This window comes from Babesia bigemina, scaffold Bbigscaff_63384 (assembly GCF_000981445.1).
Source record: "Babesia bigemina genome assembly Bbig001, scaffold Bbigscaff_63384".
NCBI classification, from domain to species: domain Eukaryota; phylum Apicomplexa; class Aconoidasida; order Piroplasmida; family Babesiidae; genus Babesia; species Babesia bigemina.
Genome location: NW_012237107.1, coordinates 1 through 14,581, shown reverse-complemented (window position 1 = coordinate 14,581; position 14,581 = coordinate 1). Strand labels below are relative to the sequence as shown.

The window sequence follows — 14,581 nt, the reverse complement described above, 5'->3', positions numbered from 1 at the left end:
AGCAGATTGGTCAACACTTTGGGCAGCACCTTGGTCAGCACATTGGTCAGCACCTTGGTCAACACTTTGGGCAGCACCTTGGTCAGCACTTTGGTCATAACATTGGTCAACACTTTGGGCAGCATCTTGGTCACCACTTTAGTTAACTGTTACACAATCACATACAATGATTAATGAGTGATGCAACAGATTAAAGCATAATTCATAAGTTAGGTGAGTAGGTGTTGCTAGGTGAGTGTAGACAGTGAACACGTGAGTACGATTATGGTTGCAGGTAAGATATCTTGCCAAGTCTGCCAACCTTTGCAGCTGCAAGTAGTGATTGAGCAGCGATGCGATGACTCGAGGGACTATGTAGATGCGATTTGATGTGGAGCAGGTCTAGGCGGATGACCATGATGTGGAGGAGGTACAGCAAGGAGAGGAGCCAGAGGGCGACGTTGAGCCAGATGAAGGGGGCGCGGATTGTAAAAATGAATTTGTCGCAGTTTTCGAAGAGGTCAATGAAGTATTTCGAGTCGAGAAGCTTTTTCAACTGTTGGCAGAAATTTGAACATGTTTTTTCGAATTTGGTTTCGTCCAATTCTGACACATTTCCGAAGGCAAATCCATATCTATATAGTAGTGGTGGTACGCCTTTACATCGAACTATGGAACTGCATTTACATTTTGCATCACCAGTTTTGTCATCAACAGTACCATGCTCTCCACGTTTGCATTTGTCGCCGCGGAGGCATCCACGGCAGCCCCAATCGGCACAGAATATGTTACAAAAATCTTTATACAAATTGTTGAGTAACTCCCAAAACGACCATGGCAAGTAAACAGCCCATGATACGTAGAGTCCGGCGTGTTTGTTTACTAGGTAACTGTAGGTTTCGTTCGATGCGATATTAAGGTAGGATGCGCAACTTACATCCGAACGCCTGTTAGTGCATATATCTGAGCTTGTGAAATTCACGAGGTGCGGATGCTCACACGAATCATGAACAACGGACTGCGAACCATATGATTTGGTTAACGATTTTGTTAACTCATAGGGATCTGAATATAGATCAATAGACAAGTCGCGAACGGATGCTTCAAACGCTGATTGAAAACTGATATTAGGTAAGCCTTTGTTCCGGAAATTAGTAATATTAATCCATCCCTTCACCAGCGTTAATGCAAATCCGAAATGTTCGGGCAACGTTTTGGGTGGCTGAGGCTGTAGGCAGAATAGGCCTTGAATATACTCGTTACCTAAGAATTTAGTGAGCACTTCACCCAGCTCTTTGCCTCTTTTGGTGTTTCCAGAGAAACCTCTGAAACCCAATGGAGTCAAGCAGGGCATACCCTTCTTTAAGGTAGAGGGGCAGGTATTACATTCGTATTTACAGCCAATTTTGCTGAGTTGATGCGGCAGGTGACCGGGTAAACAATCGTTAAGGTAGCCCATTAGTGGTGAGTTTGGTTGGCAATTTGTTTCATCGTTTGATTCATCACTTGAGTGTTCGTTACATGGCCATTTGCCTGTCTTTATATCTTTACCGTACTTGCATTGTTGCCAGCCGTTCAGATTGGTGCTTAGCTCACACTGTTGTTTCAAGAATTGCAACGTCGGTAACATTCGGCGAAGAATATCGAGGAACATGTCGAGACACTCTTCCCCTGAAGCCGGGTAGTTGAATTTCATTGAGTTGTTGCAGTAGTCACTTGCGTAGAATGTGTCGGCGTCACCGGTTCCGGCAATGGCGCACAGTACGTCATACGCTTGGGAGCAGATGTGTGTCACCGCGTTTTGTAAGGAATCATATGGTACCTTTCTTGGGTACGCTTCTAGGCATATGCTTATGGTCTCACCCATTGAGAACGTAAAGCCGTCTGCCTCTTTGTCTGTCTTCTTCTCATCTTTATTTATGTTTTCGATTATTTCAAGGATAGTTTCATCACGCATAGCTGTATGCACCGGATGATGCGGAAGACCAGAGAGCCATAAGAGCATCTCGTAGACGGAGCATGGTTGTCTCCTCGACCCCAGAGTTGATAGGTGACCTACTTCATTGAATTGGTCCAAGTGATGGTAAAGGCATTTAAGTAAATCGAAGTAGTCGAAATTCACTTTCTCCGGCCCTTCCTTCTTGTTATCCTTATTGTAGTCACACGCTTTGAGATGATTCACAATTGAGGCGTCAAATATGCGCGTTGCAAGTCTATCATAAATATTGATACCAATTCTACTTTTCTTACATTCCGACTCGCCGTCCTTGGAGGTGTCCGATTTGGCGACCTTGTAACCACAGCGCTTGAGAAATTTACCGAGAAGATTCTCGTTTTCATCGTTCGTTACACATATAAATTCGTTTTTCCAATCACCGCGACAGTTGGCATTTAACGTAGTAAGGTCCTCCAACAACATTGGTAGACAACTCAGAAATACCTTAGCGCCGTTTCTTCCTTTAGTGGTCAAATAACCACTTTCCTTGTCATTTTTGTACCACATTTTAATCCCCTCCCCTCCATCATACCCGTTCACATACACCCGCTCCATCTGCTCGACAAACCCCTGCAGCCCCTGTTTGACCGCATCGAGCAGCTCCGGGTGCCGGGGGTTCGCGAAGGCGGAGGGGTGGAGAGCGGTGAGGGAGGAGGAGAGGTGGGAGAGGAGGGAGGTGAATTGGTGGTCGTAATTATATATTCTAGACGTCTTTAAATGCTTCAGAAGCGCTAGGATATTGGATTTAATGGAATCCACTTTTTTACCGGGTTCACCCGGATGCGGGCCGGCCACCTGGTAGCCAATATAGAATAAAACGGAGTCCGCGTAATTTTTAAATCTACCAGACAATTCTTCAACTTTCTTCTTGTTGTTGGCATCGATAAGATCTGCAAGCCTCAATGTAGTCAGCTTATTACTTTCATCGACACCCTTTTCCATCACCTTCCGCAGGAGGCCTTTGACGCCGGATGTGAGGTCAGTGGCGATAATGGATTCGATGGCGGAGATTTGGGAGGTGACTTCAGTTTTCATGTTGGTGAACATGGGATACATTTTTGAATAATACTCATCTTGTGCTTTCCTTTGTATAGCTTTGGTCGCTCCGTCAACCTCACTTGTGACGAACTTCTGCAGATAGTCGATGGTAGAGTTAGCGTATTTTTCGATTACAGAAATGTAGAAATTCTCAGCAGCATTGACCGCGTTATTTAACGCACCTTGTTGAGTGCTAAGGTCCTTGTGAATTTTCCTAAGCCCATCCTGTTTTCCACCCCTCAATCCAATCGCGTCTTCAATTTCACTGTCAATCAACATCATGACCTTAGTCAACGTAAATTGTATTCCATTCGTGTCATACTTGTTTTTTCCACAATTTTCTCTTATTGCATCGACAAGGTTGTTAAGACTGAGAGTAATTGCATCGTACGATTTTTTTAGACTGGCCTCATCTATATTACCATTCCCTGCATCAACGCCATTGATTCTCTCCAGCCCATTTGGTTCACTTTTTATGTCATTCAGAGTGAATGAAAATGTACTCATGTTTGTGTAATAATGCTGCATTGGATCCGGAATGTTACTGCCTCGAACGTCTCCTCTCTGACCATACTCGAACTCAACCTTCTTATCAAATGCATTCTTTAAGGCTTCTGCAAATGTATCACCTTGAGATTCGACTCCTAGCGCATTATTCATTTTTAGGCTGTTACCTAGGTCATCCCAAAGACTCATAACCTTCTGCATTGCGCTATCGAGATTCTTGCCCAGATTGTAATTCTCATCGTTATGACTGTTAGTTTGCAAATCTATACCTGTAAATGATTGCAGTTCTTCGACAGCCTGCCTGGCTATGCCAACGAGTTGAAGTAGAGTTAAACGGATGGCATGTGTAAGCTGGAATTGATTGCTGTTTACAATACGTTTGTCCATAAGCACATCATCTGTTGCTTCAACAGCTTTTGCTATCTTTTCGGCAACGGTACCACTCAACCTTAATTCATCGCCTTCAATCTTCCCTCCAAGCTGTGATGCAAAAAGCATACAGGCAGCCGTTACGGCAGCGACATGTTGTTCGATCTCCGTCTTCCCAGCACCGCTCTGTGAGTCCGAAACGGCTATACTGGCGGATTGCTGTATTTCGGTTGACAGCTCATTTTTTATTAAGCCAGCTAGCTTTGCAGTAATTTCGGCATTATGTTCACCTTTACTGACCCACTTATTATAAGGGGCCTTATACGTAGACGGTTGCTTGAAATAACCATCCAGGAAGCCTTTTACTGAAACATCTTCATCCATGATATCCTCAATCCATTTCTGTACTATGCCACCAAACGACTTATCTTGTTTGAACTTTGTAGCGTAGTCGTTAATTCCACTGACGATCTTATTCAGACAACCAGTCCCATTCATCTTCTGATATATTTCATTAGCGATGGGGGTGAGTCCATCACCAATTTTCTTAGCCAATGTTTCTTTAGCATACGATCCAACGGTATTCTTAATAGCATCCCTAAGCGATGCTAAATCGCTCTTTACTCCATTTTCCAAAGTGCCGAGCTGGCTAATCGCTATATTAACTTTGTTGCTAATATTATCATATGCAGTCTTCATTGCCCTACGCAACGTTACGGCATCTTCATATAGCCCTTGAGCCGCTTTCCGAATCTTCATCGGAAATTGACTCCTCTCTGTACTGTTATTGACCTCTTTCACGATTACTTCAACGAGCTGTAATGATCGCCACACTAACGGTCCCGCCTTCTCGATCCAGCCGAACAGATTTGCAATGTGCGTTTTCAGAGCTTCATTAATGTCGTGAATCTTACTCTTAATCTTCTCATCAAACTCGTGTTTCAAAAGAAGTTTATACTGCCCGACCCTACCTTCTACTTCATTTCTTATTGCGTTTTCTATAACGTTAAGCTGCTTTTCTCCCTCCTCAAGAAGTCCCTTCAACTCCGTGTTCGCCGCCGCTCCATGAAAATGCTCTACCTGCAACTTAATTTTATTTAATGCATCTTTCATCTTATCTCTAAGCGTCGGATCCAGCTTATCGTACTCTTTCTCCGCGGCATCATACGCCCCTGATAGAAATGTGGCCTGGTCGATACACGTATGTAATTTATCAGCAACACTGCTAAGCTGATCACTATGTGACAATGCATTAAGGTTATCAAGTGCATTTTGCATACTGCTAAAATTATTATTTTTCAGTTCATTAAGTCCATTTTTAAGTGCGTTTGTTTTCTCAGTCACCTCCCTGTCCCACTCCCCCAGCGCCGTGCTCACAGCCGTAACGGCCGCAGACAATCCGCCAGTTTTGTGCATACTGTCTTTAATAGTGTTAAGTGTTTCAGTCATTTTATCTACAGAATAATACGTCTTAACATTCGTATCATCTTTAACACTCTCCAACACCCCGTGCAAAAACGCCATCACCCCGTCACACAGCCTGTCCAGGTCGGAGTACACAATCCCCTGGCCAGTGTAGCCTTTGGAAGCAGAGTTGAAGCCGAGGAAAGTTTCGAGGCCAGTGCAGAGGTTATTAAGGATGTTAGTAGGGTTGTTATTTGAGGTAATTTCGCACTTTTTATTTTCATCAAATTTCTGGTCAAGCTCCCTAGGCGGCACATGGTCAGGGCAGTGGCAAGAGGTGGAGGAAGGAAAGTGAAGGGTGACAAGGCACAAGTTATTAGGATGGTTTATAGAGGTCATAGGGGTATTATGGCGAGGTGATTCAAAGGATGTAGAATGGATAAAGGGGCGATGTAGAGTGGATAAAGGGGCGATGTAGAGTGGGTTAAGGGGCGATGAAGAGTGGATAAGGGAGCGATGTAGAGTGGGTAAAGGAGCGATGTAGAGGGGATAAAGGGGCGATGTAGAGTGGATAAAGGGGCGATGTGGAGTGGGTTAAGGGGCGATGTAGAGTGGATAAGGGGCGATGTAGAGTGGATAAAGGGCGATGTAGAGTGGGTTAGGGAGCGATGTAGAGTGGGTTAAGGGGCGATGAAGGGTGGATAAAGAAGCGATGTAGAGTGGGTTAGGCAGCGATGTAGAGTGGGTTAGGCAGCGATGTAGAGTGGGTAAAGGGGCGATGTAGAGTGGGTAAAGGGGCGATGTAGAGTGGGTAAAGGAGCGATGTAGAGTGGGTAAAGGAGCGATGTAGAGTGGGTTAGGGAGCGATGTGGAGTGGGTAAAGGGGCGATGTAGAGTGGGTTAAGGAGCGATGTGGAGTGGGTTAGGAGCGATGTGGAGTGGATAAAGGAGCGATGTAGAGTGGATAAGGGAGCGATGTAGAGTGGATAAAGGAGCGATGTAGAGTGGGTTAAGGAGCGATGTAGAGTGGGTAAAGGGGCGATGTAGAGTGGGTAAAGGGGCGATGTAGAGTGGGTTAAGAGGCGATGTAGAGTGGGTTAAAAGGCGATGTGAAGTGGATAAGGGGCGATGTGGAGTGGGTAAAGGAGCGATGTGGAGTAGATAATCATCATCACTTTGGTAACCATGTCATCGCTGCCGTGTCCATGTCATCGCTGCCGTGACCATGTCATCGCTGCCGTGTCCATGTCATCGCTGCCGTGACCATGTCATCGCTGCCGTGACCTAGACATCGCTGCCGTAACCATCAACTGTCATCGCCGCCGTAACCATGTCATCGCTGCCGTAACCATCAACTGTCATCGCTGCCGTAACCATCAACTGTCATCGCTGCCGTAACCATCAACTTGGTCAGCACTTAGGTCAGCACTTTGGTCAGCACGTTGGTCATGGCATTGGTCAGCACTTTGGTCACCACTTTGGTAAGGTGCTAGGTCAGCACCTTGGTCACCACTTTAATTCACTATTACACAATCACATACAACAATTAATGAATGATTCAAAACATTAAACAACAATTAGTTTTATAGGTGAGTAGGTGAGCTATGGTGAGTGTAGCTAGTAAACACGTGAGTACGATTATGGTTGCAGGTAAAACACCCTCCCCAGTTTGTTAACGCGTCCAGCAGCGAGTAGTGATTGCGCGGCTATGCGATGACTTGAGGGACTATGCAAATGCGATTTGATGTGGAGCAAGTCGAGGCGGATTACCATGATGTGGATGAGGTACAGGAAGGAGAGGAGCCAAAGGGCGACGTTGAGCCAGATGAAGGGTTGTCTGATGGTGAAGAGGAATTTATCGCATTGTTTAAACAGTTCTTCGAAATATTGCGATTGAAGAACATTTTGCAACTGCTTTTGGATGTCGAAGCACGTCTTCTTCGTCTGTTTATCACCCAACAGCCATGGCACGCCAAACCTAAATCCATAGCTGTAGAGTGTTGGTGACACGCCTCTGCAAGCAACTAATGATGAACACTTACACGCTGACTGAGAGTCACCATGCTTTCCTCGTCTGCACGCATCGCCCTGCATACACGTTTTGCAGCCCCAATCTTGACAAGAGATGGCGCAGAGTGAATTGTATAAGCTGTTCAGTAAGTCCCAAAATGTCCACGGAAGGTACACCGACCATGAGAGGTACGTGTCGGAATTTTTTCTGAGGAGCTGACGATAAGTGTCGCTGCAGAGAGGTGAGAGGTATGGACCGCAATGCTGACCGGGACAGTCTACAGTCATTGACAGACTTGACAAGTCACCTCTTTTAATTTCCTTGTCTTCGGCTTTAGCAGGTTTCGTATTATGTTTCGTCTCATCATGCTTACTTTGACTGCTACCGTAAGCGTCACGAAGTGCGTCAGTAAGTGTACCGGTCTCCTTGTAGAGACTAATAGATTGCTTATATATTGATTTTATAAACACTGATTGGAACCCATTGTTCTGTAATTTTCTAGTACTCTCATGCCACCCTTTCACCAGCGACAAAGTAAAGCCGAAATGTTCCGCCAATGTCGCCGGTGGACTCTGCGCCAGTGCAAATAAGCATGAAACGTCATCGGAATTCAGGAATTGATCCAGGATTTTGCAGAGCACCTTGCCGGGTTTTGTGGAGCCGGAGAAAGCTCTGAAACCAAGTGGCGTCAAACAGGGCTGCCCCTTCGATTTTGGGGAGCACGTTTTACATTCTGATTTGCAACCGATTGATTCCAACCTGTGAGGCAGATGGCCTGGTAGGCAGTCGTTGAAGTAGCTCATCAACGGAGAAGCCGGCTGGCAATTTGCTTGGGTGTTTGGTTGGCACGCTGCCTGGCACTTTGGTTGGAAATTTGCTTGGCACGTTGGTTTCTTTCTTGGGTGGTCCTCACACTGCCAATTTGAGTGGTCGACTGCCTTGCCGTATTGGCAGTCACGCCATCCGTAGATTGATGACGGGTGACCGCACTGCCCTTCCAAGTATCTGAGAACGGACCACAGCCGGCGGAGAATGTCTAAGAACGTATGCAGGCAATCTTCACCACTGGTTGGGTACGTGAACCTGAGCGCATTGTTGGAGAAGTCAGACGCATAGACGGTTAACTCATCTCCGGTGCCGAGGATCGTGGTGAGGAGCGTAGGTGCATTTGTGCAGACGTTCTCGATTGTTTGCATTATAACGTGTGCCGTTATCATCGAAGTCTGTTCCAGCCTCAGTTCTGTATTGTGTAGTTTGCTGTATTCCAAGTGCTGCAGTGTTTTGGGCTTAACGCAACGCGTCTTAATATGGTCCTCCAATTTGCCATAAACCTGATGATGTGGTAACCCAGTCAGCCAAACTAACATTTCGTAGACATTACATGGCGTTCTTGGTTTGTCGATGTGAATTAAGTGGCAGACTTCCATGTATGTCTTACGGTGGGCAAATAGATCTGCAATCACGCCACCCTCGTGGACCTCTTCTATGGCAATGTCATCGGTAACCGGACTGGAAGGGTGCTTGGTGGAACTGGAAGTGAACAAGGCTTTAGCACCTGTTTTAAGATGACGCAGAATACGCTCACCTATACACTCATCTCTATGATTCAACTCGCCATGCTCGGCGTTAACAGCTAGACCAGGATCGTAACCGTGGTCAGTGAAGAACAGCCGATGGAGGCTGTGGTGGGATTCACCGGAATTATATATCTTATATTTCTTCCACTTCCCGTCTTCGTTGTCAAGCTTCTCTTTGAGGTCACTTAGTGCGTCGGTCACAATGGGCACAATGCTGAGACATACTTTGGCGCACTTCCGGCCGTACGTTGTCAACTCCTCTATCCGATAGACCTTGGTGCTGTAGACGACTTCGGTACCGGTCTCTTCAACCAGTTTACTATCGAACTGTTGGGAATCATACACCGATGTGTACGCTTTACGCAGTTCGTAGACGAGGCTGGTAAAACCGCTGGAGACACAATCTATGATCGGCGTACTAGGCTGAGAGAATCCGTCCGGCTTCAGTCCGTCAATTGCAGCGCCGAGCTTATCAAGCATCCCGGGTACCATGCAATCATACCTATGCCTTTGCTTAATGTGGGTGGTTAACTCATTCAATGAGTCATAAATTCGGAAGAGCTGACGTCCATACAGTTGTTTATCAGTGGCAACGGGATTCTTCTTATTATTCTCAGACTCGTTTACACGTGTAATTTCTTCGAGGAGATACTTGTTGAGTGGGAGGTAGAAGGCAGCGAAGGCGGAGGATAATTTTTCGAACGCTTGTTTCTTCTGCGCAGGTGAGTCGGTCGCCGCCGTGGCAAGATCACTGAGTTTTTTAATATTCTCATCATTCAACGTATCGACGTAATCGCCATAAAACTTCTCCATGAAGCCTTTAAAGCCGATGTGTCGGTCAGTGTCAATGAGGGTGGGCAGCTCGCTAAGCTCGCTGGTGATCGTGTCGGCAAAATATCGAAGTTGTCTTTTTACACAGCGAACGTAACGTTTTCGAATTTCGGTGGTAATGGCGGATGATGTGAGCGATATTTCTTGTTTAAGCTTAGTGGCAAAATGGTGAATATGTCGCTCTCCGACTTCCTTAAGGCGTTCAATGTATGCTGCGACAGTTATCAACCATGCTCCTAACTTATTATTAACTTCTTCAATTACCTGAATTGATCCTTCAATACTTGAACTAAGCTTACCCATATCGTCGGGCAGGCTGTCGACAAGCTTTATCAGCGTCTCGTCGGGTACAGTGGTTTTTTTGGAAGCTTCTTCAAGTGATGATACTTGTTTGGCGACGGTGCTGATCTTATCATAGATTCTGCCGCTTTTTGTATCCAGATCGTTTTTTTTAAGGTTGGCGATCTGTGCCGTAATGTTTTCAAAACCTTGGACCGACGTGCCTGACAGACGATGAGAGGCTGTATAGCCTTTATCGCAAAGCATATCATCAAGCCTCGTGAGATAATATTTCATGTTGGTGCTATGATCACTTTTCGTATCGATGAGCTCTCTAAGGGCATTGGTGAAGCCACCGATGGCGTCATTAACGTTTCTGAGGGCTTCCGTTAGTACTCCTTCATCAATTTTTGCAATCTGGCCATCATCGAATTTTTTGAAATGATTATCATTTACGTCGGTCTCGATTTGCTTAATCTTCTGCGACACCTGCTCCTGAGTTCCTTTATAAGCTTTCATGTGATTTTTTTCAGCATTATTCAACGGACTGTTTTCTGCGCCAAACTCCTCATCTATCTTACCATCAACGTCCTCTCGCATTGCGTTGAAACCAGATTTACCATGGTCTGTGTCGAGTTTTGCATTTAGTGAATCCAATGCGTATAGTAGTGCCTTTCGTGCATACGATGCGTGTTCTATCAGGTTGTTGGAGGAATTTTTTAATTTGAGTCCACCTTTACCGGACGCTTCAAGCCAATCCTTAAACCGGCCATTCAACTTCAGCATCTGAACATTACCACCGAATGTATTCCCTGCCGCTTCACCGAATTTCGCCAGCCCTAACTCTTCGAAATACTCCACGACTTTCCTTCTAATTCCATCTCTAAGATCCTTTAGATCGGCGGCAATGGATGGTTTCAAAATGGTATCAAGGGTTTTGGGTAATGAACCCACCAAACGGCTCAATTCACTTTTGGCCCCCTTCATGGATGTCAGAAGGGACTGCGCTTTTTGTTGTAATTCCGTGGCCGCCTTACTAATATCACTTTTTTTTCCGTTTTCCTGTTTATCTTCCAAAAGGTTTACAATCTGCTCCATTTTTCCTTTAGCATTTGTCACGGCGTGCTTGGCTTTCTGCATCCAGTCATTCAAGGTGTTAATATGATTTCCCAAATCATTACCAACCTGCTGAGCTGCAACTGCGATCTGCTCAACAAAAGTCTCAAGTTTGTCCGTCCCTTCAGTATCCTGTACAACTTTTTTAATGGCACTAAGTTGTGTATTGACCGTTGTATATTGCACCGAGAATGTAGCCACACCCTTCGTAACATTGGAGCAATTGTCCTCAAGTACCTCTTTTTCTGATTTCGAATCATTTGTTGCTGTCGTATCATTCAACCATGTATTTAACTTATTTTTTTCGCTTTCTATATCCGCCTTGCGTTTACTCAATTCTTTTTTAATCTCATCTACCAGTTTTGTAATTTGATCTCTTGCCAGACTATTCACCCGTTGCTCAAGAGCACTGAAATGTCTATTCACACTATTAATACATCTCTCTAAGTCTGTGTATTGATTCTGAAACGTCATCTGTAGTGTATCATACTCATGCCTGATTGTCTTTTCAGCATTAATAATTTTATTCTTACAATTATGATTGAGATCACTGATTGCTTTGCTGCCTTCTTCGGCTTTTGACAACGCAGTCAGCACTTCAAAAGTTGAGTTAATAAACTCATTGTACTTTTTACCAATTCCGGTAACAGCATCAGAAAGGTCAGAATCACCGACGTCTGCGTCATCTTTAATTTCATCTAATTTTCCTTTTGTATACTTCTTCATATCTTCTTTTAGTTTTTCAATTGGTTTTTTCACTGCTTCATTAGAAGACTTTACATTACCATTATACCCCCGCACCCCTGCGACCACCTTTACAATCGCAACATTAAAACCTTTTTTACCAAGGTGTTTATTGGTCTCAAGTGACTTAATAGCTTCTGTAATTTGCTCTTTATGCTGCCCTAAATGCTCTTTGATGTTACTGAGAACACCACTCAAAAATCCCATCACCGCATCGCACAGCCTGTCCAGGTCGGAGTACACAATCCCACTGCCGTCGTAGCCTTTGGAGTCAGAGTTGAAGCCAAGAAAAGTCTGAAGGCCAGAACAGAGGTTATTAAGGATGTTAGTAGGTTATTATTTGAGGTATTTTTAAGTTTCTAAATTTTAGCAAATTTCTTGTCAAGCTCACTAGGCGGCACATGGTCAGGGCAGTGGCAAGAGGTGGAAGAGGGGAAGTGAAGGGTGACAAAACACAAGTTATTATAATGGTGTAAGAAGGTCATAACGGTATTAAGGCGAGGTAATTCAAGGGATGTAGAGTAGATAAGGGAGCGATGTAGAGTGGATAAAGGGGCGATGTGGAGTGTGTTAGGGAGCGATGTAGGGTGGATTAGGGAGCGATGTAGAGTGGGTTAGGGAGCGATGTGGAGTGGATAAGGGGCGATGTAGAGTGGGTTAAGGGGCGATGTAGAGTGGGTTAGGGAGCGATGTAGAGTGGATTAGGGAGCGATGTGGAGTGGGTTAGGGAGCGATGTGGAGTGGGTTAGGGAGCGATGTAGAGTGGATCAAGGGGCGGTGTAGAGTGGGTAAAGGGGCGATGTCGAGTGGGTTAGGGGGCGATGTAGAGTGGGTTAGGAAGCGATGTAGAGTGGGTTAGGGAGCGATGTAGAGTGGATAAAGGGGCGATGTAGAGTGGATAAAGGGGCGATGTGGAGTGGATAAAGGGGCGATGTAGAGTGGGTTAAGGGGCGATGTAGAGTGGATAAAGGAGCGATGTAGGGTGGGTTAAGGAGCGATGTAGGGTGGGTTAAGGAGCGATGTGGAGTGGATAAAGGGGTGAAGTAGAGTGGATAAAGGAGCGATGTAGAGTGGATAAGGAGCGATGTGGAGTGGATAAGGGAGCGATGTAGAGTGGTTTAGGGAGCGATGTGGAGTGGATTAGGGGGCGATGTAGAGTGGATAAAGGGGGGATGTAGAGTGGTTTAGGGGGCGATGTAGAGTGGATAAGGGGCGATGTAGAGTGGATAAAGGAGCGATGTGGAGTGGGTTAGGGGGCGATGTAGAGTGGGTTAGGGAGCGATGTAGAGTGGGTAAGGGAGCGATGTAGAGTGGATTAGGGAGCGATGTGGAGTGGATAAGGGAGCGATGTAGAGTGGTTTAGGGAGCGATGTAGAGTGGGTTAAGGGGCGATGTAAAGTGGGTAAAGCGGCGATGTAGAGTGGATTAAGGGGCGATGTAGAGTGGATAAGGGGGCGATGGAGAGTGGATAAGGGAGCGATGTAGAGTGAATAAAGGGGCGATGTGTAGTGGGTAAGGGGCGATGTAGAGTGGGTTAAGGGGCGATGTAGAGTGGGTTAAGGGGCGATGTAGAGTGGGTTAAGGGGCGATGTAGAGTGGGTAAAGGAGCGATGTAGAGTGGGTTAAGGGGCGATGTAGAGTGGATAAAGGGGCGATGTGGAGTGGATAAAGGGGCGATGTGGAGTGGATAAGGAGCGATGTAGAGTGGGTAAGGGGCGATGTAGAGTGGGTTAAGGGGCGATGTAGAGTGGGTTAGGGAGCGATGTAGAGTGGATAAAGGGGCGATGAAGGGTGGGTTAGGGAGCGATGTAGAATGGGTTAGGGAGCGATGTAGAGTGGGTAAAGGGGCGATGAAGGGTGGATAAAGGGGCGATGTGGAGTGGATAAAGGAGCGATGTAGAGTGGGTAAAGGGGCGATGTAGAGTGGGTTAGGGAGCGATGTAGAGTGGATTAAGGGGCGATGTAGAGTGGATAAAGGAGCGATGTAGAGTGGATAATAAATGCAACTTAAGTCACCACTGTCATCGCTGCCGTAACCATGCCATCGCTGCCGTGACCATGCCATCGCTGCCGTAACCATGTCATCGCTGCCGTGACCATCACCTTGGTCAGGTGCTTGGTCATGGCATTGGTCAGCACATTGGTCAGGTGCTTGGTCATGGCATTGGTCAGCACATTGGTCAGCAGATTGGTCAACACTTTGGGCAGCACCTTGGTCAGCACATTGGTCAGCACCTTGGTCAACACTTTGGGCAGCACCTTGGTCAGCACTTTGGTCATAACATTGGTCAACACTTTGGGCAGCATCTTGGTCACCACTTTAGTTAACTGTTACACAATCACATACAATGATTAATGAGTGATGCAACAGATTAAAGCACAATTCATAAGTTAGGTGAGTAGGTGATGCTAGGTGAGTGTAGGTAGTAAACACGTGAGTACGATTATGGTTGCAGGTAAAACACTCTGTTAAGCTTGTTAACACGTGCAGCGGAGAGTAGTGATTGAGCAGCTATGCGATGACTCGAGGGACTATGTAGATGCGATTTGATGTGGAGCAGGTCTAGGCGGATGACCATGATGTGGAGGAGGTACAACAAAGAGAGGAGCCAGAGGGCGACATTGAGCCAGATGAAGGGGGCGCGGATTTCGAAGAGGAAGTTAGGAATTGTGACGTAGATTAGTTTAGCGAGTGGAGCTTGGTCAGCTCTTGTCACTCAGTCGTCGCTT

The 14,581-nt window shown here is 45.9% G+C and overlaps 2 protein-coding genes across 2 annotated transcripts; both read right to left on the bottom strand.

Moving 5' to 3' along the window:
- Positions 1-262: 262 nt before the first annotated feature.
- On the bottom strand, positions 263-5,692 carry BBBOND_0002080 (hypothetical protein, conserved; the record flags this gene model as incomplete). Its single annotated transcript, XM_012915048.1, has 1 exon — positions 263-5,692. The coding sequence occupies one exon, from the start codon at positions 5,690-5,692 to the stop codon at positions 263-265; it is 5,430 nt and encodes a 1,809-aa protein (XP_012770502.1).
- A 1,239-nt stretch (positions 5,693-6,931) lies between these two features.
- Positions 6,932-12,058, bottom strand: BBBOND_0002070 (hypothetical protein, conserved; the record flags this gene model as incomplete). Its single annotated transcript, XM_012915047.1, has 1 exon — positions 6,932-12,058. One exon carries the CDS (start codon positions 12,056-12,058, stop codon positions 6,932-6,934), a length of 5,127 nt encoding a protein of 1,708 aa, XP_012770501.1.
- Between the last annotated feature and the right edge of the window lie 2,523 nt (positions 12,059-14,581).